Source organism: Hypanus sabinus, chromosome 4 (genome assembly GCF_030144855.1).
Source record: "Hypanus sabinus isolate sHypSab1 chromosome 4, sHypSab1.hap1, whole genome shotgun sequence".
Taxonomy (NCBI): domain Eukaryota; kingdom Metazoa; phylum Chordata; class Chondrichthyes; order Myliobatiformes; family Dasyatidae; genus Hypanus; species Hypanus sabinus.
Window position 1 is genome coordinate 153291405 of NC_082709.1, and position 25869 is coordinate 153317273.

General features: G+C 40.2%; 1 protein-coding gene across 4 annotated transcripts in view; it reads right to left on the minus strand.

Moving 5' to 3' along the window:
* Positions 1-25869, minus strand: part of gpr156 (G protein-coupled receptor 156) — a 76403-nt gene that overhangs the window by 9705 nt on the left and 40829 nt on the right. For 2 of the 4 annotated variants that reach the window (XM_059968460.1, XM_059968461.1), the window contains exons 2-7: positions 22670-22918; positions 21030-21151; positions 19488-19623; positions 9321-9431; positions 4221-4346; positions 3888-3983 (exon numbers count right to left, since the gene is read on the minus strand). In XM_059968460.1, the coding sequence (XP_059824443.1) occupies positions 3888-3983; positions 4221-4346; positions 9321-9431; positions 19488-19623; positions 21030-21151; positions 22670-22810 (732 nt within the window). In that variant the 5' untranslated portion in view covers positions 22811-22918. Of the gene's footprint in view, positions 1-3887; positions 3984-4220; positions 4347-9320; positions 9432-19487; positions 19624-21029; positions 21155-22669; positions 22919-25869 lie in introns of all 4 variants that reach the window. The other 2 variants (XM_059968463.1, XM_059968462.1) reach the window with 2 other exon arrangements.

The window sequence follows — 25869 nt, forward strand, 5'->3', positions numbered from 1 at the left end:
GATGATTAAGTTAACAAGTGGCCATTGTTTATTGACTACAGTGGTGTCTTCAACACTATCATTCCAAGCAAACTCATCACCAAACTTCAGTTAATGCCTCCTTCTGCAAACGGATCTTTGATGTTCTGATTGACACACTACAATTAGTAAGGATACACAGCAACACCTCTGCCACCATTATTCTCATCACTGGTGTTCCTTTGCCTCAACTCCCTACCCTAATCCCACTGTAGGGGGCTTTATCTCAAATAATGATGAGTTGAAGTACTGGAAGGAGATAGAGAGCTTAGTGACGTGGTCAGGCAGAACTGTTTCCATTTCTCTTTTGGCTTCTCCCATTTTCTCCAGATTCAAGGGGCACTCATGGGCCCCAGCTATGCTTGCCTTTTTGTTGGTGATGTGGAACAGCCCCTGTTCCAAGCCTTCCCTGGGGATACTCCCCAACTCTTCCTGTGCTACATTGATGACTGCATTTGTGCTGCTTCATGCACCCATGCTGAGCTTGTCTATTTCAACTTTGTCTCCAACTTCCAGCTGCTCTGAAATTCACTTGGTCCATTCTGACACCTCTTTCCCTTTTCTCGATCTGTCTCCATCTCCGTCTACTAACATGTTTTTTTTTATAAACCTGCTGATTCTCATGGCTATCTTGACTTTTCATCCTGTCTCCTGTAAAAATGCTATTCCCTTTTCTCAGTTTTTTTTGTCTCTGCTGGCTCTATTTCCAAGATGAGACTTTCCTTACCAGGCCTTCTTCAAACAACAGGGTTTCTTTCCACCACCATTGATGCTGACCTTACCCACATCTTCTCCATTTCCTGGATATCTGTGCTCACCCCACGTTCCTGCTGCCATGACAGGGACAGAATTTCTTTTGCCCTCACCTAACACCCCATGAGCCTCTGCATCCAACATATCATTCTCCACAACTTTTGCCATCTTCAAAAGGATCCTACCATCTTTACCTCCCCCGCCCAACTCTCTGCTTTCCACAGGGATTATTCTCTCCATGATTCCCTTGTCCTTTCCCAGTAATCTCCCTCCTGGCACATATTCCTGCAAGCGATAGGTATGCTATACCCACCCATTTACATCTTCCCTTGCCTCTATTCAGGGCCCCAAACAGTCCTTCCAGGGGAGACAACACTTAGCCTGCAAATCTTTTGGTGCTGTCTATTGTATCTGGTACTCCTGATGAAGCCTACACTGGCGAGACCTGACATAAGTTGCGGGACCCCTTTGTTAAGAGGCACTGCTCCATCCACCAAAAGAGGAGTTTCCCAGTGGTCAACCATTTTAATTCCTATCCCGACATGTTGGTCCATGGTCTCCTATTTTGCCAAGATGAAGCCAGACTCATGGTGGAGGAGCAACACCTCATAATCCATCCAGGTAGCCTCCAACCCAATGGCACGACCATCCATTTCACCTCCAGTAAATTTTTCCCCCTCCCTATTCCCTCTTCTTCTATTTCCCACTCTCATCTCTTCTCTTCACCTGCCTATCGCCTCCCCCAGTGCCCCTCCTTCTTCCTTCTTTCCAACAGTCCACTGTCCTATTAGATTCCTTCCCCTCCACCCCTTAACCTTTCCCACCCACCTGGGTTCACTTATCACCTTCTAGCTAATTCTCCTTACTCTCCCTCACTTTTTTATTCTGATGTCATCCCCCCGAGGAAGGGTCTTGGCTCAAAATGTTGACTGTTTGTTCATTTCCATTGATGCTGCTTGACCTGCTGAGTTGCTCCAGCATTTTGTGTGTGTTGCTTAGTGACATGGTGTCATGACAACTATCTTTCCCTTGATGTCAACAAAACAAGAGAGCTGGTCATTGAATTCAGAAAGGGGCATGGCGCATGTGCTTCTGTCTACAGTACATTAAGAGTGCTGAGGGTGAGTGATTCGAGTTCCTAGGTGTGAACATAAACAATAGCTTTTTTGGGTCCAAATATTTTGATGACACAGCAAAGAAAGCTCACCAATGCTTCTACTTCCTCTCAAAGATCAAGATATTTGGCATGTCCACACTGGCTCTGATCATTTTTTATCAATCCACCATGGAAAGAATTCTGTCTGAATGCATAATGGATTGGTAAGGTAACTGCTCTGCATGAGACTGCAGAGACCTGTGGACACAGTTCAGCATATCACAAGAACCAGCCTCCCCTCTACGGACTCTGCCTATACTTCTTGCTGCCTCAGTAAAGCAAAGACCCCACTCACCCCTGACATTTCCTCTTCTCCCTCTCCTATTGGGCAGAAGATACAAAACTCTGAAAGAACCTACCACCAGCTCAAGGACAGCTTCTAACCAACTGATATCAGACTCTTGAATGGACCTTTTGTACGATAAGATGGACTCTTGACCTTACAATCTACCTCACTATGATCTTGTACTTTATCATTTACCCACACTGTACTTTTTGGTAGCTTTTACATTTTATTGTTATTGTTTTACCTTATTTTAGCTCAATGCTCTGTGTAATGATTGGATCTGTATAAACAGTATTGAGGACAAGCTTTTCACTGCATCTTGATACAGGTGGCAATAATAAGCCAATACCAATAAACAGCGGATAACTTTTGGTTAGAACGTTAAAACTTAATGAAGTAATGTCATGGAAATATCACTACAAATGTGTCATAACAGAAGTTATCTGGAGAAATTCTGGAGGCAGCCCAGGCTTGATATTGGGCGTGCCTTTGGATAGTTAAAATGACTTTTGCATATTATAGAGAAGCTGTAAAAAGAATGTGTAAAAATAGTCAGATGGCAGATAATAATGGTGAAGGAGAAGGAAGTATAGGCAAATACTTTCAATAGCTTCAGGAAGTTTGAGGAAAACCAGTGTGCTGTTGTCAGATTGAGAATCAAACCACGGCAGCTTCTAGAAATTCTAAATAAAGAGTGAAATTGCTGAAAAATACACAAGTGGGTAAGTTTTAGTAGAACCAAGAGAATAAGTGTTCATATTTAAGGTTATTAACATTTATCAGAAGTGGCCAATTCAGACACAAATTGGAAGGGTTGTTGATTCTTAAGGACTTTATTGTGTTATATTGGAAGGTGAAATACTGTTCCTCTAGTTTATGTAAGGTTTCATTGGAATGGTACAAGATGCCAAAGACATACAATGGATATGAATAGAGAAATAAAAATGACAGACGATTGGAAGCCCAGGATCACCCTGAAGATTGATTGGGGTGCTCTGCAAAGTCATCAGAAAATCAGAAACACCTTGGTAAATGTTAGGTCTGTCATGGTCAAACCATTACAATCAACATGGTGCGGTTTATTTTTTCATTTTACAAAAAAAAGGTCAACATAAACAATTAACTTGAGTAACAAGAGGTGACACAAGATTGGTCGAGATAGAACAGAATACCAGGTAAAATCAATTAGGAAGTAGTAATTGAACCAGAGTAACAGCTTGTTGTAAAGTATTCTTATTTCACCAATGGCACTGGGAGTGAAGCTGAACAAATCCGGAATTATAAACTGAAACCAGAAAGATTAAAATCTCATAGAACTCCAACCTGTATACTGTGCAAACAGCAGAGAAAGCCTGCCAGCCCTACCCTGCCTGGCCTGCCTGTGATGCTATTCCCATATGACACTGTTGGCTCAATGCCCTAGCAAACAGCTTAATTGTTCAAATGATTGCTAAGAGGGTGTCTCATACCTTATCGGGTTAACCACATCTGCATGACATTGCCATCGCCACAGATGCTGCCTAACCTGCTGAGTACTTCTAGCATTTTCTGTTTACATTCCCATGGTTGGCCTCCCCTCATCCCTGAGACAGGTAACAAAACAAAAACAAAAAACAATCTTGAGCTTGAGCTTTCAAAGAACAAGAATGGGGGAAAAAAAAGACAAATTCTTACCTTCAGAAGTGAAATGAGAATAATCCAGATGTCTGTGTAATGAGAAGCACAACTTTTCATCACTGTGGCAGAGTAAGAAAGAGTTTTTTCAATTGCCTGTGGAATGAGAAATCATCCAGAAGAAAAAGATGAGGGAATATGGAAGACAATCTGACTTGTTTGTTTTCCATCCTGCCTGTGTAACACTTAGGAGACTGACTAATTTGAAACAAAATTAAAATAATTTCACAAATGACATCTTATTTATCTTTATAAACAATTGGAATCACTACAATTAAAATAATTTTTGTTTTCATTCTTTAAATGAGCACTGAAATTAGAAGTTTTTATTACCCTTATTTCTGCATTTAAGGACTGAATACATTCCAGTGGATCAGCAATGCCCCATGTCAGCAGAACCAGTATATCCAAGCCAATTACTCCAGCTACCATTCCCAATAATTGAATGTCTTTGATTATCTGAAAGGCAAAGCAAATTCGGCTCATTGCATCTCAAAAACCTGAAAGCCCAATTTGTTACATCAGAAACAGGAATAGAAGCATTAAGCTATTACTAAAATAAGAATGGAATGTGCTAGAAATAATCAGCAGACCGAGCAGTATACAGGATTAATGGGCCACGATCATTGCCAGGCAATTGTCACACGTGGGAATTAGGCCTCAGTCTGCAGATCATATCTGCCTTTATCCTAGGTCATCCTGTTGGCTTTTTGCTGGAGGCCTTTGTGCCTGGTTGTGAATGTCTCTGATAATAAAACATCTAAAATAGATGCAAATTAATGTAAAAATTAGCAATACATTAAAGAGTGAAATTATTTTCAAACACAGTTCTTTGATAATAAAGTGATTAAAATGTTAATATAAATGAAATTATTATTTTTTAAAATAATTCCAGTTCAGCTACCCAGACCCTCGATTCAGCACAGGAGCCCTAAGCATGGTACCAGTGACAGGGACAATGACCAAGCAGCAGGTTACAGGCACAGCATCTGACCTCCAGTGAATTCCTAACATACATACTCCCTGAAGAAGAGCAAATTCTGGCCACTGTTAGAGATTGATAACCTTCTGCAATATTCTATAAATTATGTGAGGTTTTTTATTTAGTTCATGTGCCAATTACAGCTTTTTCAGTGCTTCTCCAACCTATTTCTATACCAATTAATCTAAACATTACTAAACTTGAGGCTTCTTTATAACAATGCCTACAGTTTGTGTGGTAAAAATCTTTCCAGTTTTCACCCTTAATTATTTTTGTAAAATATAGGCAACCAACAAATTAGACCATAAGACAAAGGAGCAGAATTAGGCCATTCAGCCCATTGAGCCTGCTCGGCTGAATATTCGATCATGGTTGTTTTATTTTTCCTTTCAATCCCATTCTCCTGCCTTCTCCACATAACCTTTGATGCTCTTCCTAGTCAAGAATCTATCTATCTCTGCATTAAATATACTCAACGGCCTCCAGAGCTGTCAGTGGCAATTAATTCCACAGATTCACCAAACTTTGCTAAAGAAATTCCTTCTCATCTCTGTTCTGAAGGAACTCTCTTCTATTCTGGGGTTGGTCCCAGACTCTCCACCTATTGAAAATGCTCTCTCTATGTCCATTCATCCATGTCTTTCAACATTTGGTACATTTCAGTGAGATCCACTCATTCTTCTAAACTCCAATGTGTACAGGCCCCAGGCCATCAAACACTCCTCATATATCAACCCTTTCAATGTTGGGATCATTCTTGTAACCTCCTCTGGATCGTCTCTAATGCCAGCACGTCCTTCTGTAGGTTTGGGGCCCAAAACAGTTCATATTACTCCTAATGTGGTTTGACCAATGCCTTATAAAGTCTCAGCATTACGTCCTTGCTTTTATATTCTAGTCCTTTCAAAATGAATGTTAACATTACTTTTACCTTCCTTAGTACCGACTTAATTTCCAAGTTAATCATTAGGCAATCTTACACTAAAACTCCCAAGGCCCTTTGCACTCTCGAATTTTCTCTCCATTTAGAAAACAGTGTACGCCTTCCTTCTACCAAACATAACTATGCACTTCCCTATGCTATATTCTATCTGCCATTTCTTTGCCCATTCTCCTAATCTGTTCAAGTCCTTCTGCAGACTTCCTCCTTCCTTAGCACTATCTGCACCCCCCCCCCCAAACTTGGCCACAAAGCAATCAATTCTATCATCCAGATCAGTAATATATAACATGAAAAGCAGTGGACCCAGCACTGACCCCTGCAAAACACTACAAGACACCAGCACTCAACAAGAGTCCCTCTTTATTCCCACTCTTTGTCTTCTGCAGTCATCCAATCTAGCCCGTGCTAGTATCTTTCCTATAATGCCATGGGCTCCTATCTTATTTAGCATCCTCATGTTCAGCATCTTGTCAAAGGCCTTCTGAAAGTCCAAGTAAACACACCACTTTTTCTATCCTGCCTGTTATTTCCTCAAAGAATTCCTATAGATTTGACAAGCAGGACTTTCCCTTAAGGAAACAATATTGATTTTGGCCTATTGTATCATGTGCCTCCATGTACCCCAATACCTCATCATTAATAATGGACACTAACATCTTGCGAACCACTGAATTCAGGCTAACTGGCATATAACTTCCTACTTTTATGTACGCCATCGACTTTAAGCCTGAGCCCCTCGAGCAACAAACCTTGCTGCAGATGTGGTCACCAAGAACAACAATAGGGTCCACCAGCTCCCACATTTTGCACCCACAACATATAAACTATTCCAGCATCCCTACTTTGTTTAATAAATTGTAATTTGGTGTATTTTTATTTAACTACTATTAAAAAAAAATCACCTATTCCTCAAACACAAGGAAATCTGCAGATGCTGGGAATTCAAGCAACGCACACAAAACCTGGTGGAACGCAGCAGGCCAGGCAGCGTCTATAGGGAGAAGTAGGGTCTCGGCCCAAAACATTCCTATAGATGCTGCCTGGCCTTGCTGAGTTCCACCAGCATTTTGCGTGTATCACCTATTCCTACCTGCTTCTCGAGATGAAGCCTCAGATTCTCACTCACATTATGGCCACTCCTCTTTACCGTACCTCGCCACACAGAATGAGAGAGCACATTGGCTCTGCAGGTAGTGCAGATGTGTGGCAGCTCCGGCAACCTGGGTTCAATTCTAACCTCAGTGTGGAGTTTGCACGCATTTCTTCTACACGTGCTTTGGCTCCAACACCTCAAAGACATTGCAATTGTTTGTTGAAATAGCTACCGTAATTATCCCTGGTGTAGGACATTGACAGGCAAATTAGTGTGCCCATGGTCATGTAAGGGAGAGTAGTTTACCTGAAAACAAGTGAGGGGATAGGGCCGCTGGGTTTGCTCTGGCATCGTGGAAGAAGGAAAGAGAGAATATTGAGAAATGCTCAAGGCTACAAGTTTAGCTAATAATGGGAAATAAAGAAAGTGCAGAGACTTTCAGTAATCAGATCAATCTTCATGTTGGAAGATATTAAACACATACAGATAGATTATCAAGGTATAGTGGGGAGGATGAACTTAAAGCAATCTGTTTTGCACAGTTTATTTTATCTTATATCACTGGACATGGTATAAACTGGAGGCGAGGAGTGTGGGGAGGATATAAGATAGAATTACTCTAAATCATAGGTATGGGCCCGTATCCAGGGTTACGGATCCCACTGCCTTGTGGGTACCTTCGGGAGAAGAGAAGGCTAAGAAGTAAACCCTACACAAATCCGGAGAGGAGCTTCTAAGGCGGTTGGATGACGTATCATGTCACCTCCCGGCAGCTCCTGCAGCCAAGCTGATGCCAAATGTACTGCTTCACATTCCTTTGGACCACATCTACGAGGCCAAGAGGGGTTCTTGATGTCTGGGCAGCCCAGGATCTCCATATTCATCACTCAGGACTGCGCCCCGGAGAGGTCACTCACACCCAATTAAGCCCTAAACCGGGCACGTCCATTGTCTACTTAGACAGACAGAGCCATTAAGTTAACTCTAAATCATAAAAATACTGTAGTCAGATTTTTTCTTTATTCTAATTTGCCAGAAAAACATCAAAATATGAAAACAAAAGCTGTTAGTGAAATATAGTGAAAAGACAAAACAGCAGAATCATTGGCCTACTCCTCCTTTGGTAGGCCTTGGGGTCAAAGTTGACTTACATCAATTTTGTGTTTCTGTCGTGGCAAAGGAGGTTAGTGTTGGAACCGTGGACTTCCATGGATGACACAAGAGATGTTTGGTGGGGGTGGGGGTGTGGACAGATGAATATCCAAAGTGATGTGGTAGAGTCCTGCATGCTCCTGATATGTGGCTTCAAACTCCTCAATATTCTCCCAAATGCGTCCTCTCCGCTTTGAGTGATCCCATTTCTTTAAGATGGTGCAATTTCTTTAAGGATCTTTAAATATCTTTATCTGGCCACCGGCTCATGGAATGCAATTCCCTCAAAATCCCAGCCATGAAATGATGCCTTTGCTGCCAGAAATTCGTTTACTCAGCTCCCATGTATCACAAAACTAAAGATTAAGATTTTAAAAAGAGAAAGGGGGAAAGAAGCACCACACGAAGACTGCAGAAGCTGTGACATTATTCACTATCAGTGACATTTCACTCAGTTTTGAAGTAAATCGTCTTCTCCATACCCAGAGTCTAGTTGTCATCTACATCATTTATTATTACAGTATATTGAAATTTGTCGTCTACTGTGCCTATTGTCTTTTTAGTTATCTATTTATTAATTATTGTACTGTCCTGCACTGTTTTGTGCACTTTATGTAGTCCTGTGTAGGTCTGTAGTCTAGTGTAGTTTTGTGTTGTTTCATGTAGCACCATGGTCCTGGATGAATGTTGTTTCATTTTTACTGTGTACTGTAAGAGCAGTTTATGGTTGAAATGACAATAAAAAGTGACTTGACTTGAAAAAATGTTTAATGTTATTTGTACATTGAATTCTCTATGGCTATTAATAAATTTTCAGCCTGGTGTTCTAAGATTAATGTATGACACATAAGCCAATGTCCAGATGGTAATGGCGATCTGTACCTATTTACTTATTTGTAGTTATTTACATAGGGATCCATTGCCATTGACAATTAGTGCTAATTGATGACACCACTTTGATTTTAGGTTAGACAACATAGGAATCTTGGCACCAAGGGAAGCTAATTTACAATTCTCTGTACAGCAAGTTGAGGTTGGCAAAAAGTAGAGTATATTGTACTGTATCTCTCGTAGTTCTATTATTATTTGTCTGTCATTGTACTAGCAAGGCTCCCCAGAAGTTTGCTGGCTGACACATTTCATTCTCCAATTGTTGTTGTATATTAAACATCAAATTGAAGTAGGTGAATTCTCCTAGCTTTTCTCCTAGGTATAAAGTTCACACAGTTAATCTAGGTCACAGGTGCTGACATGCTTGCTTACCACTCTCTTCTCAGGGATTCGTTGTGTGAAAATTTTGTAGAGCCGCCAGGTCTTCCCCAGAATGGGTCCAAATATCAAAGAGATTCCAATGCAAAGTGCCCAGATGCGAATCTGTAATTTAAGTTGAGGCTTCTGTTCAAACAAAATCTTCTGAAACAATAGCTATGACTAAAGGCAGTTAATGTACAACCTCAGAAATGAGGTAACTGTTTTAATCTCTCAACTAGTGTAGCTTTTCTTGACATTTTTTCAGAAAGCTAAGAAGTTAACATACAAGCTGGCATATAGAAATAAACTATTCTCACTGCAAGATTTCATTGGCATGTGTTACATGCACTGTGGTTGAAGTTCTGTCCGTCCCTTTACATCGATGATGATGGAGAATGAGAGACAGCAGACTCGATGGGCCAAATGGCCTACTTCTGCTCCAATACCTTATTCTCTTATGAATATGACAAAGGCCATGATGTCAGCAGAGCTGAGATTCAGCAGATAACAAAGCAAAGTTAAACTCTGGATTATCATGGATCATTTCCATGAGAAACAGTGAATTATCTGCATAAAGGTAATCCAATATATTTCATAGTTACTACGCCCTCCCCCACCCACCATTGCTTTATTGATAAATATATATTTAACATTACTATAACCCCAACCCCCATTGCTTTATTTATAAACATCTATTCATTAATTATTATGGTCGCTGGTCACAAGCAATAACTTTGTCATTTTTTACCTTAACATTTACGATGGAAAGGAGCTCATGTACTAATCAAGAAATGCCGACATTTTGTGGTGGAAAGCAATGTCTGAAGGTGATAATATTGCAGTTGCAGGTCCCTGGCCACTGGGTGGTGATGTTGCGCTAGGCAGTGAGTGAAAATTCCTGAGTTTTTGTGGTGCAGTTGGATCCCAATCACCTCACACAAAAAAAATACTAACATTGCTCAAAAATATTTCTTTTTTTGCAGACCTAAAATTGCAGGAGATTGCTGGGGCTCTGATAGAGACTCTTGCATCTTCATTGACCATGGGTGAGGTACCAGAAGACTGGAAGATAGTTAATGTTGTCCTTTGTTCAAAAAGGGCAGCAAAGGTTACACCTGGATACGAGATGGCGAACCTAATGCCAGTGGTAGAGAACTTGTTGGCAAGATTCCAGGGGATAGGATTTGTATTCTCTTGGAAAGACTGTGAATAAATGAAAGAGATCAGCATGATTTATGTAGGGGAGATCATGTCTCAGAAACCTGATTGAGTGATTTGGGGAGGTAACCATGGTGATAGAGGCAGGATGGTAAAGGTTGTCCATGTGGCCTTATGTTAATGCTTCTGACAAGGCCTTACATTGGCAGGTTAGTCAATAAGTTTAAGGTACAGTGGCGTGTTGGGGACATGATCCAAACTTTGCTTGGTGATAGGAGAGGCACAGAGGTGTGTTGATTTGTGTTTTTTGACTGGAAATCTGAAGCGAGTGGTGTGCTACAGATGTATATTGGTGTATACTGATAGATACAGTACATATGATTGACGGATAAGAATGTAGGGGGAGTTGATTAATAAGTTCCCAGACAACACAAACATTGATAGAGCCATAGATAGCAAAGAAGATTGTTTAAAGATACAATGAAACATAGGTCAGCTGGAAAGTTGGGAGGAGTGGTAGCAGATGGAATTTACAAACAGATGGAATGCTCATTGTGAGGTCAAGTTCTTTTAGGGCATTCAGAGTAAACGGCAGGGACTTGAGGAGTTGATGTAGAGAGGGACCTTGGGCTGCAAATCCTTGGCTCTCTGAAAGTGGCAACCGAAATGGGTAGGGTAGTGAAAAAGTAATTTGTTAAGCTTGTATTCACAGGCCAGGGCATTGAGTATAAAAGTTGGGATGTCATGTTGCAGTTTTACAAAACAGTGGTTAATAGCACTTGGAGCATAGTGTAGTCACCACCTGCAGGAAGGTTAGAGTCGTAATAGAGGGATTAGAGAAAAGATGCACCAGGATGTTGTCTTTGACGGAGGGCAATTGTTTGGTGGGATTGGATAGGCTGGGTTTAACATAGGAGGCCGAAATGTGATCTTACAACATTATGAGGAAGGTAGATAATCAGAATTCTCCTCTCAGGGCAGGGGGGTCTAAAATGAGAGTACACAAGCTCCTGGAAGGGGAGAAATTTAAAGGAGAACTGAGAAATAAGTTTTTCCACACAGGGACTGGCGAATATTTGAAACGGGTTGCCAGAGGAAGTAGTGATGGCAGATACCACTAAAATATTTTTAAAAACATTGAGGCAGGTACTTGGGTAGCAAGAAGTAGACAAACACCGGTTTAGGATAGGCAAATGGGTTTAGTGTAGGCAGGCATTATGGTTGGTATGGATGAGATGGCCATGAGAACCTGCTTGTGTGATGTACATGTACATTTCCATATTCCTCCTTATTTTGGTGTGCCCACTGGAACATTGCGATCTGTTCTCAGCTGAATGCTCACATTTTTTGAGTGTGCTGTCCAACCTAGCCTCTCACATCTATTTCTCAGTCAAACCTCCCTGCTTCCAAATGCTGGAACATTTACCCAAGCGTTGGTTGCTGCTATTTTGTTACACTGTTGAGTCCCACCTCCAGCTGCTCTATCCCCCAGCCTGCACTCCAGCAGAGTGTTGTAACTCATCATCCTTCTGCACCGTTCCTGCTCATGCTGCTGTCTTGTCCAAACACAGAACCAACTACTGCTCCCCAAGGCAACACATGCTATGGGTCTGAAGCCTGATCCTTATTCAACAATTCATCCAGAGTTATAGAGTACTGCATCACAAAAACAGACCTTTTGGCCCATCTAGTCTGTGCTAACCTGTTATTCTGCCCACTCCCACCTGGGCCATAGCCCTCCATACCCCTCCCATCCATGTACGTATCCAAACTTCTCGTAACTGTTCTAACCAAACCCATATCCACCACTTCTGCTGGCAGCTTATTCCACACTTTCAGCACAATCTGAGTGAAATAGTTGCCCCTCAGATACCTCTTAAACATTTCACCTTTCACCCTTAACCTATGACCTCTAGTTCTAGTTTCACCCAATCTCAGTAAAAAACTCCTGGCTTGCACTTAGCTTATCTATCTATACATGTTGTAATGTTGTGTTTCTCTATCAAATCTCCCCTCATTCTCTGACCCTCCATAGAAAAACATCCTAGCCTATTCAACCTATCCCTAAGACATCCACAATTTTTCTCTGTACTCTTTCAATCTTATTGATATCTTTTCTGCAGCAAGATGCCCAAATACAGTTTCTCTCCAAACAGACCAGGCTTGGGGAGTGGTTTTTCGATATACACATCTCCTCTGCTGTATGAAGTTGTGAATCAGCTGTTATATTTTGCAAGATTGACATTAAATGGATCACTATTATTTTGATTTTGGTCACCTTCCCACAAGTTTGTTAATTTACTAGTAATTGGTACTGATTTAATTTGCTGTCACTAAATGTATTAAATGTAAGTGGCTATGGTTATATTAATTAAACAATACTTCTCTGCCTGCATTGTGACAGGAGCTGATTTCTTTGGAAGCATAGTTCTATTTCGTTAACTGTAACCTTTCACTCTATGAGCAATTGGCCATTCAGTTTTGAAAAGGGCAGAAATATGGTTTTTATTTTTATTCATTATTGGCTTGAAAGGATACGGGAGGGGAGGTTGGGGGGAAGGCAGGAGATTTGGGCTGACAGAAAAAGTGAATCAGCCATGATGAAATGGCAGTGCAAACTCAATGGGCCAAATAGCCTATTTCTGCTCCGATATATCATTGTTTTATAGTCTAATGATTTGGAGGGGTCACTGGCAAGTGACATATCTAACCCCCATTCCTAATTGCCTTCAGAAAAGTGATTGTTAACTACTGTGATTTTAGTAAGGATTATGATCCAGAGAACATTTGTCCCTTCCAGCTGCACTGACATTCATCAAAAATTGACTGATTCCTACCCAGCTCCATCTTCCTGCACTATCCCTTGGTTCTTTAAATATCCTGAAATTTATCTATTTAGGACAGAGAATTCCAAAGGTATACCCTCTGTGTGAATACACATCTCCTCAGCTCAGTTCTGAGTGTGACTGCTGATAGCACACTCCTCAGCCAACTTTCTACTACATGCTTATAAATTTCATTAAGATACCTCTCACTCTTCTAAACTCTATAGAGCACAAGCCAAGACTATACATTCTCATGTCAGATGACAAATCTGTCATCTCAGAAACCAGCATAGTGAATCTTCATTACTCTTCCTAGTCATTCCTTTTTGGGTGGGGAAGTTATACAGTACTCCAGAAGTGGTCTCACTTCTTTCTTCCTGTACTCAAATCTTTTTAAAATTAAGGTCAACTCAATATTTGCCTTAATTTTAATTAAGACCAACTCACCATGTTGCACTGGCCTTTAGTAAACATGCCACAGTGCCTTTGAACATCACATTTCCGAACACTTTTCTGTTTTGTGCGCTGAAGCAGATGATCTCGTATTTTTCAACATAATATTCTAACAGCCATCTTCCTGACCATATTTGCTTGTCTATATTTCCTTGAGCCCTTTTTATATTCTTCTACCAGTCACAGGCCTATCTAGCTTAGTAGCAGTTGCAAACAATGGAAATAAGACAAATAGCCCCCCTGTGTAGTTCATTGACAGAGATTGTGAATAGCTGGGTCCAGAGTACCAATTGTTGTGGCATCCTGTTTGTTTTACAGCCTGAGAAAGGCCAGTCAATTTTCACACTTGCTTTCGGCCTGTTACGCAATTCTCAATTCAGTCTTATAATGAAAGTATACTTTTGATGTTATTCATTAGGAAATTCCAAACTTTCAGTGCAGATGCAATGAAAGAACAGGAGTACACTTCCAAGTCAATAGTGTTCCCATGAACCTATTGACCTATTTTTCTGGGTAATAACAGTTATGTGCTTGGCAGCAAGGCTTTTTGTGAATGTTTCACGTGTACAGTGGAGTTTTGAGATCAGGGTTCTCTGATCTCAAGTCTGGTCTCAAACATCTGCTGCCTGTGGCTATACCCACCCATGAGGAGGGCATCAGGAGTAAACCCCAGGGGGAAATCTGGAGCTGGAGTTCCTAAGGCAGTTCTATGTTGAGTTCAGTGCTGACTGGCAACTCCTGTGATGCTGCTGGTGCTAAACTGTATCAGTCTCTGCAATTCCTTTGGATTCATCAGCTCCATGGAGAGGAGGAGCCTGCTGTGTGGACAACAGCTTGGTCTCCATTTTATAGTGTCCTGCCTTGAACGTGGACAGCTGGGACGCAACATCCATGATTGACCCTGACTAACAGAGGGCCTCTATGTGCTAATAAACTAATCTGGCAGGGGAATGGGAACAGGAGTGACAGAGCAGATGATCAGGTGGTTGGTTTACAAACAGAGGCAATGTGTAGTGAGATTCCTAGCAAGGAGAGGCTAATGATAGGGCAGAATAGCAATCAACAAGGTGAGTTGCAATGCACTAAATTGAAAAGGGTGAATACAGGACTAAAGGCATTATATTTGAATACACGTATATGGAATAAGGTCAGTGAACTTTGTAGTACAGTTATAGATTGGCAAAGTATGATGCTGAATGCATCACCGAATCATGGCTGAAAGTACAGTACAGCTGAGGGCTTAATCTCAAAGGATGCACATTGTATCGAAAGGAAAGCAGAGGTGGCTTTGTTGTAAAAATCATTAGAAAGAGATGACATAGGGATGGAAGGTATTGAATGTGGATAAAGCTAAGGAACTGCAAGGGTAAAAAGATCCCGATGGGGAATTATATCATGACCTCCAAACAGTAGTGAGGATGTGGTCTACAAGTTACAACAGGAGATAGAAAATACATGCAAGAAAGGGCAATGTTTCAATCTTGGGGGTTTCAATATGCAGGTATATTAGGAAAATCAGGTTGATGTGGGATTCCAAGAGGGGTATTTCTAGAATGCCTATGAGATGGCTTTTTAGAGCATCTCAAGGCTGAGCTCACTAAGGGATCAGCAGGTCTGGATCGAGTGTTGTGCAATGAACCGGAATTGATTGGAGAGCTTAAGGTAAAGGAACCTTTAGAGGCAAGTGATCATAAAATGTTCGAATTCACCCTGAAATTTGAGAAGGAGAAGCTAAAGTCAGATGTCTTAGTGTTATAGTGGAGTAAAGGGAATTACAGAGGCACGAGAGAGGAGTTGGCCAGAACTAATTAGAAAAGAACACTGGCAGGGACGATGGAGGAGCAGCAGTGGCTGGAGTCTCTGGAAACAGTTTGGATGGCTTTTTATATATAAAAGTAGTAGTAGTATTCTGGAGGCAAGATGACACAAACATGGCTAACAAGGGAAGTCATAGCCTCTAATTTCACACTTTTTTTTTTGCTCTATTATAAGCCAAAAGGAGGGCTTATAATAGAGCAAATAAAAAAGTGTGAAATTAGAGGATTGGGAAGATTTTAAATACCAACAAAGGCAATAAAAAGTCATTAAGAAGGTAAAGATGGAATATGAAAGCAAGCTAGCCAATAATATTAAAGATGCCAAAAGTTTCTTCAGATACGTGAAGTGTAAAAGAAGGCAAGAGTGTATATTGGACTGCTGGAAAAGGATGCTGGATAGGTAGTAATGGGGACAAGGAAATGGCAGATGTATTTTCCATCTGTCTTCACTGTGGAAAACACTAGCAGCATGCTGGAAGTTCCAGGTGTCAGGGGGCATGAAGTGTGTTAAGTTACCATAACTAGGGAAAAAGTTTTTAGGAAACCGAAAGGTTGAAAGTTAGATATGTCACCTGCACCAGTTGGTGTACAACACAGGGTTCTGAAAGAGGTGGCTGAAGAGTTTGTAGAGGCATTAGTAATGATCTTTAGAGAATTACTAGATTCCGAAATGGTTCTGGAAGACTGGAATATTGCAAATGTCACTCCTCTCTTCAAGAAGGGAGAGAGGCAGAAGAAAGGAAATTATAGGCCTGTTGGTCTAACCTTAGAAGTTGGAGTCGATTGTTAAGGATGTGGTTTTGGGGTACTTTGAGACACATGATAAAGTAGGCCATAGTCAGCATGGTTTCCTCATGGGAAATCTTGCCTGGCAAATCTGTTGGAGTTCTTTGAGGAAGTAACAAACAGGATAGACGAAGGAGAAACAGTTGATGTGTACTTGGATCTTCAGGTCTTTGAGAAGGTGCCACACATGAGATTACTGAACAAGCTATGAGCCTTTGGTATTACAGGAAAGATTCTAGCTTGGATAAAGCAGTGGCTGATTAGCAAGAGGGAAATAGTGGGAATAAAGGGAGCTCTGGTTGGCTGCTGGTGACTAGTGGTGTTCCACATGGGTCTGGGTTAGGACCAATACTTTTTACATTATATGTCAATGATTTAGATGATGGAATTGAAGGCTTTTTTGCAAAGTTTGCAGACAATAAAAAGATAGGTAGAGGGGCAGGTAGTTTTGAGGAAGTGTAGAGGCTACAGGAGGACTTAGATTAGGAGAATGGGAGTGGCAGATGGAATACAGTGTTGGGAAGTGTATAGCCATGTAGTTTGGTAGAAGAAATGAAAGGGTTGACTTTTTTAAATGGAAATAAAATACTAAAATCTGAGGCGCAAAGCACTTGGGTGTCCTTGTGCAGGATTCCCTAAAGGTTCATTTGCAGGTTGAGTCTGTGATGAGGAAGGCAAATGTGATGTTAGTATTCATTTCAAGAGGACTAAAATATAAAAGCAAGAATGTAATGTTGAGACTTTATAAAGCATTGGTGAGGACTCACTTGGTATGTTGCGAGCAGTTTGGGGCCCATTATCTTAGGAAGGATGTGCTGAAACTGGAGATGGTTCAAAGGAGGTTCACAAAAATGATTCCAGGACTAAATAGCTTGTCATATGAAGAGTGTTTGATGGCTCTGGGCCTGTATTCACTGGAATTCAGAAGAATGAGGGATGACCTCATTGAAACCTATCAAATGGCAAAAGGCCTTGATAGAGTGGATGTGGAGAGGATGTTTCCTATAATGTGAGAGTGACAAAGACCAGTGATCACAGCCTCAAAATAAAGGGGTGACATTTTAGAATGGAGATTAGGAGGAACTTCTTTAGCCAGAGAGTGGTGAATCTGTGGAATTTGTTGTTGCAGGCAGCTGTGGAGGTCAAGTCTTTATGCATAATTAAGGCAGAGGTTGATAGATTCGTGATTGGTCAGGGCATGAAGGGATATGGGGAGAAGGCAGGAGACTGGGGCTGAGAGGAAACATTGGAATAGCCATGATGAAATAGCGGAGCAGACTCGATGGGCCAAATGGCCGAATTCTGCTTCTAAATCTTATGGTCTTAGATGCATAGAGAGAATCAAGAAGACTGCTGTGTTCTGGATGGTGAAGAACCAAGAGCCATGTTGATGCTATATATTATCCAATTCTTCTGGGAGGAGGAACAAGAAGCTATTTAAACATTTTATAGTGAAGGTCAAATAGGTAAAGAGGATGCGTTTCAACTTCTAGACAAAGGGCATCAAGAGGCAGGAGTATATAGTGAGATAAAGGATAATCCATGATGACATTGAATGACAGAACTGACTTGAGCTGAATAGCCCATTCCTGCTCCTATTATCCTTGTTTCTAAAATGATATATTCTTAAAGGGGTGTCACAAACTGTAACCTGGTAGTTAACATACCAGTTGAGGATAGCAGGATAAACTGATAAAAGCTTAATAAGCAGAGTCATAAAGCACAACAGTTACTAAGTATGCTATACTTCTCATTTAAATGAACGGTCAGGCCTCAGGCTGTTCGATGGAGCTAATTCAGATATTCATGCTCTAGGAAAAATGCCAAAGGTTGAAAGTGTTGGGGGAATTTACCCAGAATAATACCAAAACTCAGGGGTTAAGGAGAGAGCAGAGAAACTGGGATTTTCTCCTTAGTAAATTGTTTCACTAGTGGTGAAGAGGGATCAGTAACCAAAGAACATTGGTTTAGATAACAAGTAAAAGAACCAGTTAGGAGACAATAGGAGAAAGATAGACAATGTTAGAGACTTCAGATGTTGGAATCTGGAGCAAAGAAAAACAAATTACTAGAGGAATTCAGTGGGTTAAGCAGCATCTGCAGAAGCAAAGGGATGGCTGGTGTTTTGTACAAAGACCCTCCATCATAAGATAATCAGATCTTTACTTATTTGGTACATACCACACAAAATATTCACTAGCAGCTTTCAAAAGGGAACTGGATATCTAATTTGAAAAAAGAAATTTTAGACACATATATAAGGAATTCACAGGTTACGGAGATTAGACAGGATCAAGTTAGCCTCCGAGCCTGGTAGAGCAGGCTCAAAAAGTCATTCAGTGTACTTCCATTCCTGTTTTCTATGTTCTTAAACCATGATCATTTATTCTGATCAGAATTTCTGTGTCTTGCAAATTAATACCACCTTTCTAATTTAAATATTCTCCATCTCATTTTTTTTATTCATTCACTTTTTGAAGCAGCCTCTGCTTTTAAAAAGAATAATTTGAAACTTTTAAAATGTACATGTCTTTATTTCTTGTATGCATGAATGGATTTAACTCAATGCAAAATATTTACATCACAATTTTAATTTGTATTATGCTGAATTAAGTTTATCTTTATTTTATATAAATGTATATTTTTCCATTATAACCATGTACTTTTCTTACTGACAATTAAAAGTTGTTTGCATTTAGATATTCTACATTACACCATTAAATCTTTCTTTTAAGTATGTGAATTAAATTCAGACTGTAAAATATTAATGCTCAGACATGATACTATTCAAAGCACAATTCAACACTCTAATCTGTAACCTCCATTATACAATATGTAATTAAAAGATATCCTCAACCCCAAAGTGAGAGCTCCAGATATAGTTGTAAATTTCCACATTATGTTCCAGGAATATAAGATTATTTCTTCTGCTCCTCTAAAATTTTTTGGTGAACATTCATGGCACAAAGTTTTCAAGCCTGGCACTGTTATTTTATGAGAAGTTTTCACTGACAGGTCAGATTAAATGGGGAGTAGAAAGCCTCCTTTTTATATAATCAGAACTAAACTGCAGCACATCCGAAAGATGGGTAGTTGAGAACCTCATCTTCACCAGCACAGTCTTCCTTTTATTTCCTCACCTGAAAGATCAGCTTGTTTGATATTTCTGCTGTAGCTGCTCTTTCTTCAAGTCCAAACATGTAACCACTAACATAAGTAAAAACACTTCCAATAATGGTTACAATGTTGAGGTTTGGGCTGGACATTTTCACAATCCTAGTAAAATTAATCAATGGAAGCAAAACCAAAGCATGAGGTGAAATCTTCAAAAGTCAAAACATCTAAGCAATATTCCATAATGATACTATTTTCAAATATATTTATGCAATATTTTACAATACTTTATTACATTTTTAATATTAAGAGTAGCTTGCCTCATCTGCCTAGGGTAGATCAATTGTTCCATACACTGAACCTCAACAGCATCTTGACACTTTGAACTCACAGAATCAGAATGTTTCCAGTTCTTTACCTTTGTCGTAATTTTCCAAAACACCCACACATCCACATCTGAAAAATAGTTCCAACACTGAATCCTGCTCCCTATTACTCTTGAAGTCCCATAACCATGAGGCTCTATTAGTTGGTGGGATTTTGGGATAAAACATGCAAATTTGGCAAGACATCCTGATACAGTCACTGCATCCTCCATTGTTGGTACGGAGGTTTACTCAGTCACTGATACTCCACCCATGATACCCATTCTTCTGGAGAAGTCATGGCATATGGCGTAACTTGCAATTATTGAGAAATTATAACATTTAAAAAATGGTATCCATTTCTGCTTGTTTCTTTATAAGACGGCTCATTGTAAGATTTTCAAGTTCAAGTCGATTGTCATCTGACTGTAGATCAGATCTAAGTGGTGTCACAAGAGTGCCGAGGGGTCAGAAATCCAGGTAACCTCTGGAGAATTTAAATGCATGGGTCTTTAAAAAGAGATTCCGTAGAATGTCTGTTGTATAGTTATACTAGTGATGCATTAAACAAGTGTATGACAGGAAAGATGTGATTGGGAATATAGCAGAAAATTGGGAATGTTGTCACAAATGGAGAATTTTAGTCATTGTAAAGGCAGATCTGCCAGGCTAGCATCATTTGTTTTGAAACTAAAGAGGCCGGGGTAATATTTAATTAAAGATGCATAAAATTATGAGGACCTTCATTAGAATGGATTTGTTCCTTCAGAAGGTCAATAGATGAATAGATAAAAGGGTCAGAAGGATTGTTAGAGGAGTTATTTTTTAATCCCAGAGTGTGATGGAGTTCTTGAGTTTTTTTGCTGGAAAGATTGGTGAGAAAAGACATTTCAAAAGCTCCGTTAATTGCTCAAGAGTGGAATTGGACTGACTGTTTTTCTCTTTGGCTGGTATGAATATGGGCAAAAAGGCCTCTTTCTCTGCTGCAATCTAGCTATCTGATGCTGTCTTTATTCAGGATGCAGGTGACATTCTTCCATTTCCCAAACCAAAGGCACAATTCAGCCCTGACAGCAATTAAATCTGGGTATTTTCTTCCCAATATTGTTCAGTGCCAAGTAGATATCATTCCCACAAGATTTCAGAATTCGATCTCAGTACTTTTAAACCACACATAATATTACATCACACCGTTATTTGTACCTATTGTTTTTGAATTTGATGGTGAAGAGAAGAAAAAAGAGAGCCAGTAGAATTCCACATGATAACAAAGTACCCATCATTCCAAATAATACAGGGGAGACATGTTCAGCTTCAGACATCATCTTCTTTAAAAAAAACACATCACAGTTGTTAATACAAACTTTATGATCACAGCAACACATAATCCACATTACAACAGATTAAATTTAAAGATGTATTACTGATCAGTTTTATTTGATAGATAATGGTACCTGCATGGGAAAATAATGTGAATACACTTTATCAAGTAGAATTCAGTTAGTAGCAAGATTAATCTTTCTCCCCTTTGCAGACTCAAGTCTAATAGTGACACAATTGCTATTTCCCTTTCCAATCATACAATGAAAATTAACTTGTGTTTATAAACTTTTAATTTTGGAGTACATTTAAAACTGTTTCACAAAGGGGGAAAAAAATACACATCAAGCCAAAAAAGTGATCAAGTTTACTTAAGTTGTAAGGGTTTAAAGCAGGAAATAGATGCATGGCAACAGAGGCAAATAGCATATTATCACCAATTGTGTTTTAAAATGATGAAATGAAACCTGGGAATAGAAAAAAAGATTGAAGTGAGTGGCATTAAATGTTTCATGTGGGTAAAGGAGGGAAAGTTGAGCCCATGAAGTTACTGGAAGCTTTCATAGGGTTCAGGTGAGAAGCAAGTGGATCTATGATGATGGGTTGGCAGAGTTTTTGATGAACATGGAGAGCAAAGACAAGCAAAATGAACAAATAGAATATTGGAGTACTTAAACTTGATTGTTATAAAGGGACATAGCTGGGTTGAGTTGAAATTAAATCACAGTGTGAACTTACGGATTCTGATGAACAAGATTTAAGATAGCAAACTTAAAATGTTACATAGGTTAGAAACAATCTGGCTTGTACGTTAACAGTCAATATCCAAGGTAAGGGGGTATCCAAAGTACTGTTGGTGGCTTTTCCAAACATGTAAGAGCAAGGAATTTCTGAAGATGATGTTGAGTTAGGATTTCTGACAGCCCAAATGCAATGGAAGAGCAATGGTGGATAGACATAGGTGAATCTCATCCTCCACCGCTAAAGCTAATCATGTTTGCAGCTGATGTTGCCAAGCAGTAGAATGTAGTTAGGGAAAGTTAAGGATGGATCCTTAGTAATGATGTGAGAGTGGGGAAAGTCCATGATCTAAGGTAGGGTTCCCAATCTGTGGTCCATGGACTCCTCAGTTAATGGTAAGGGTCCATGCATACAAAAGGTTGGGATCCCCTAATCTAAGGTAAGAATGGAGCAAAAGGCAGTAAGTTTAGTCCTGCCTCCAGATCTTTACCTGATTCACTTTAGACAAGCTGATCCACAGCCACAGATTTTTGATAAATAAATTTCTGATTGCATCCCCATATAAATATAAAACAAATCAAGCACTAGCATCATGATTTGACCACCTGCACTGTCATTTTTAATACTAGCATTATTATCATAAAGTGGTCTGCCTCTGTGAAACTTTAATCCAACTATGTTATACGTTGGCTCAGCCCAGTACCTTCAGGAAATATAAGGTGAAAGAATTTGAGTGTAAAATTATGAAATAGTTTCTGAAGGGTATTTACCAAAATACTCACACTGAATTTGTATTCTACACTTACTATTTGGAATTTACATAGTTGCTGTAGAAGTTGCATTCCATCTTCCGTCCTCAGGCCTGGATCAACGGTGCAGTGTGTGGAGCTGCAGACAGCACTGCAGTTAAGAGGTTTTTCCATATTGTGAAGTACGCAGTTCAGTGTTTTCAGCTCACCATTTTCCTTTTCTTGGCATCGTTATGTGCTGAAGTACTGCAGTTTATCACCAGAGGGAAACCTGCATCCATCCTGGCAAACAGAAAGCATAAAGCCACCAAGATGACCACACGCAGACTGATTTTTCAGATTCACCTCTCCTCTCTTCTGCTCTTTTATCCTCTTGGCAGTGATACTTTTGTGGAATTCAGTTTGGAAACATCAAAAATACATCACATAATACAACAATACTTTTATTGGGCAACGTTACAAACAAGCTTGAACCTGATTCCTTGCAAATTCTTGAGCACATGACACTAAACTGTGATCAGTATTTTTTTAAAATTCTTTCCCAGATTAGCTAAAATGAGTTAAACTGCAGCATCTTTAATGCAACCTAGCCAAGATCAAAATCATCACATGCTGATCTAACATTCAGTTCTTATGGCACATACCATTCTGAACAGTGCATTTAGTCACAGGGCGCAGAGATAAATTCAAAGATAAATTCAGGGTTTTGTTATGCAATCACGAAATTGGATGTTCAATTCTCTTTTAAAACCACAGCTGGAATTCCTCTGAACTTATGACAACACAGGAAGCCCTTCAGCCCATCAAGTTCATGCCAGCTTATATTCTCACTCTGCTTCTTTCCCTAAATCAATCAACTCTCAATAACATTTTTATAATTTGGGTATACAAAGAACTAATTTACGACAACTACCAACACATCTTTGTGATATTAGAAAACTGGAGCACTAAGTAGAATCCCATAGAGTCCTAAGGAGAACATGCAAACTCCACAAAGATATAACTTCCTCTTTTCTCTCCTTCTCTTTCTCTACTTATCTTCTCTTCAGCTACTGAGTCCTCACTACCATGATCTCATTTTGAACTTCTCAGTATCACCAGCTTCTTCCACCACAGATTTACTGGGTTACATTCCCAATGCGACACATCATTATATTATATCTACCATTCATTTCCAACCTTCATCATACCTGGACTACTGTGGATTCAAACCATTTACTAGTCCAATCTAACCTATGCCTTTGAATGCTTTACTCCTCTTGGCCCTCTCTTTCAGTAGACCTACAATGTTTCATTACATAACAAGGGTTTAAATCTCACTACAGTTGTGAGGGAATTTTATATTTAAGTAATTAAAAACATCTGCAATGAATGATCATGAGTAAGAAGAGATTCTAGATTGAGTACAAGGACTGGTGACCATGATACTACCAGGTTGGAAAACCCTACTGGTTCTCTGATATCCATTAGGGAAGGAAGTTGACCATCTTCCCTGTCAAGGCACTAGGCCCTAGTGGCATACCTTGCAAGGCACTGTAAACCAGTGCCAACCAACTGGCTGAAGTGATCAAGGACTTCTTCAACCTCTCATTGCTGCAGTGAAGTTTCCCACCTGCTTCAAAAGGGTACCAATCATACCAGGGTCCAAGAAGAGCAGGGTCAGCTGCCTTAATAATTATCACCCAATAATACTCACGTCTACTGTAAAGAAGTGCTTTGAGAGGTTGGTCATGGCAAAAATTAACTCCTGTCTGAGCAAGGACCTGGACCCTCTGCAACTTAACAACCACTATAAAAGATCTACAGCAGATGTAATCTCACTGGCTCTCCACTCAGCCTTGGACCACCTGGACAACAGCAATACTTATGGCAGTCTGCGGATTATTGATTACGGCTCAGCATTCAACACCATCACCCCCTCAGTACTGATAAGCAAGCTGCAAACCCTGAGCTCTGGATCTCCCTCTGCAACGGGATCCTTGACATCCTCTCCAGGAGACCACAGTCAGTGCGGATTGGAAACAAAACAACATCTCCTCCTCGCTGACAACCAACACAGGTGCACCGCAAGGATACGTGCTTAGCCCACTGCTCTATTCTCTCTACACTCATGACTGTGTGGAGAAGGCCATCCATAAATTTGAAGATGACACAACTGTTGGCAGAATCTCAGATGATGATGAGGGGGGATAAGGGAGTGAGGCAGATCAGCTGGTTGAGTGCAATCGCAGCAACAAATTTGCACTCAATATCAGTAAGACCAAATAATAGATTGTGCACCTCAGGACGGAGAAATAGGGAGAACACACAGCAGCCCCTGTCAAGGGATCAGCAGCTTTAAGTTCCTGGGAGCCAACATCTCAAAAGATCTACCCTGGACCCAACATATTGATGCATTTATAAAGAAGGCGCATTAATAGCTTTATTTCATTAGGAGTTGGAGGACGTTTGGCATGTCACCAAAGACTCTAGCAAATTTCTGCTGATGAACACTGCGGTAAGCATTCTGGCAGGTTGCAACACCGTCTATTTTGGAGATGCAGGATCAAAAAAAGCTGCGAAGGGTGGCAGACTGAGCCAATACATTAGGACCACAACCCGCCCCTCTATCGAGGGCAGCTTCAAAATGGTGCCTCAAGGCGGCGGCATCTAATGTGAAGGGCCCTCACGTCCAGGACATGCCCTCTTGTTATTATTATTACTGTCTGAGGAGGTACAAGAGCCTGCCGACGCGCAATCCATCTTTTAGGAACAGCTTCTTCCCCTCGCCAATCAAATTTCTGAATGCTCTATGAACAGTACCTCGATATTTTGCTCTTGCTTTGTACTATTTATTTTTATATATTCTCATTGTAATTTATAATAATTTTTATGAAATAAACAGTACTGCTGCCACAAAACAACAAATTTCTTGACATATGTCAGTGACAATAGGTCAGTGACCAGTGGTGTTCCGCAGGGATCTGTTCTGGGACCCCCCTTCACTTTGTGATTTTGAGTTGGATGAAGAAGTAGAAGAGTGGGTTAGTAAGTTTGCTGACGACATAAATGTTGGGGGTGTTGTGGATAGTGTGGAGGGCTGTCAGAGGTTACAGTGGGACATCAATAGGATGCAGAACTGGGCTGAGAAGTGGCAGATGGACTTCAACCCAGATCAGTGTGAAGTGGTTCATTTTGATATGTCAAATTTGAAGGTAGAACATAATATAAATGGTAAGACTCTTGGGAGTGTG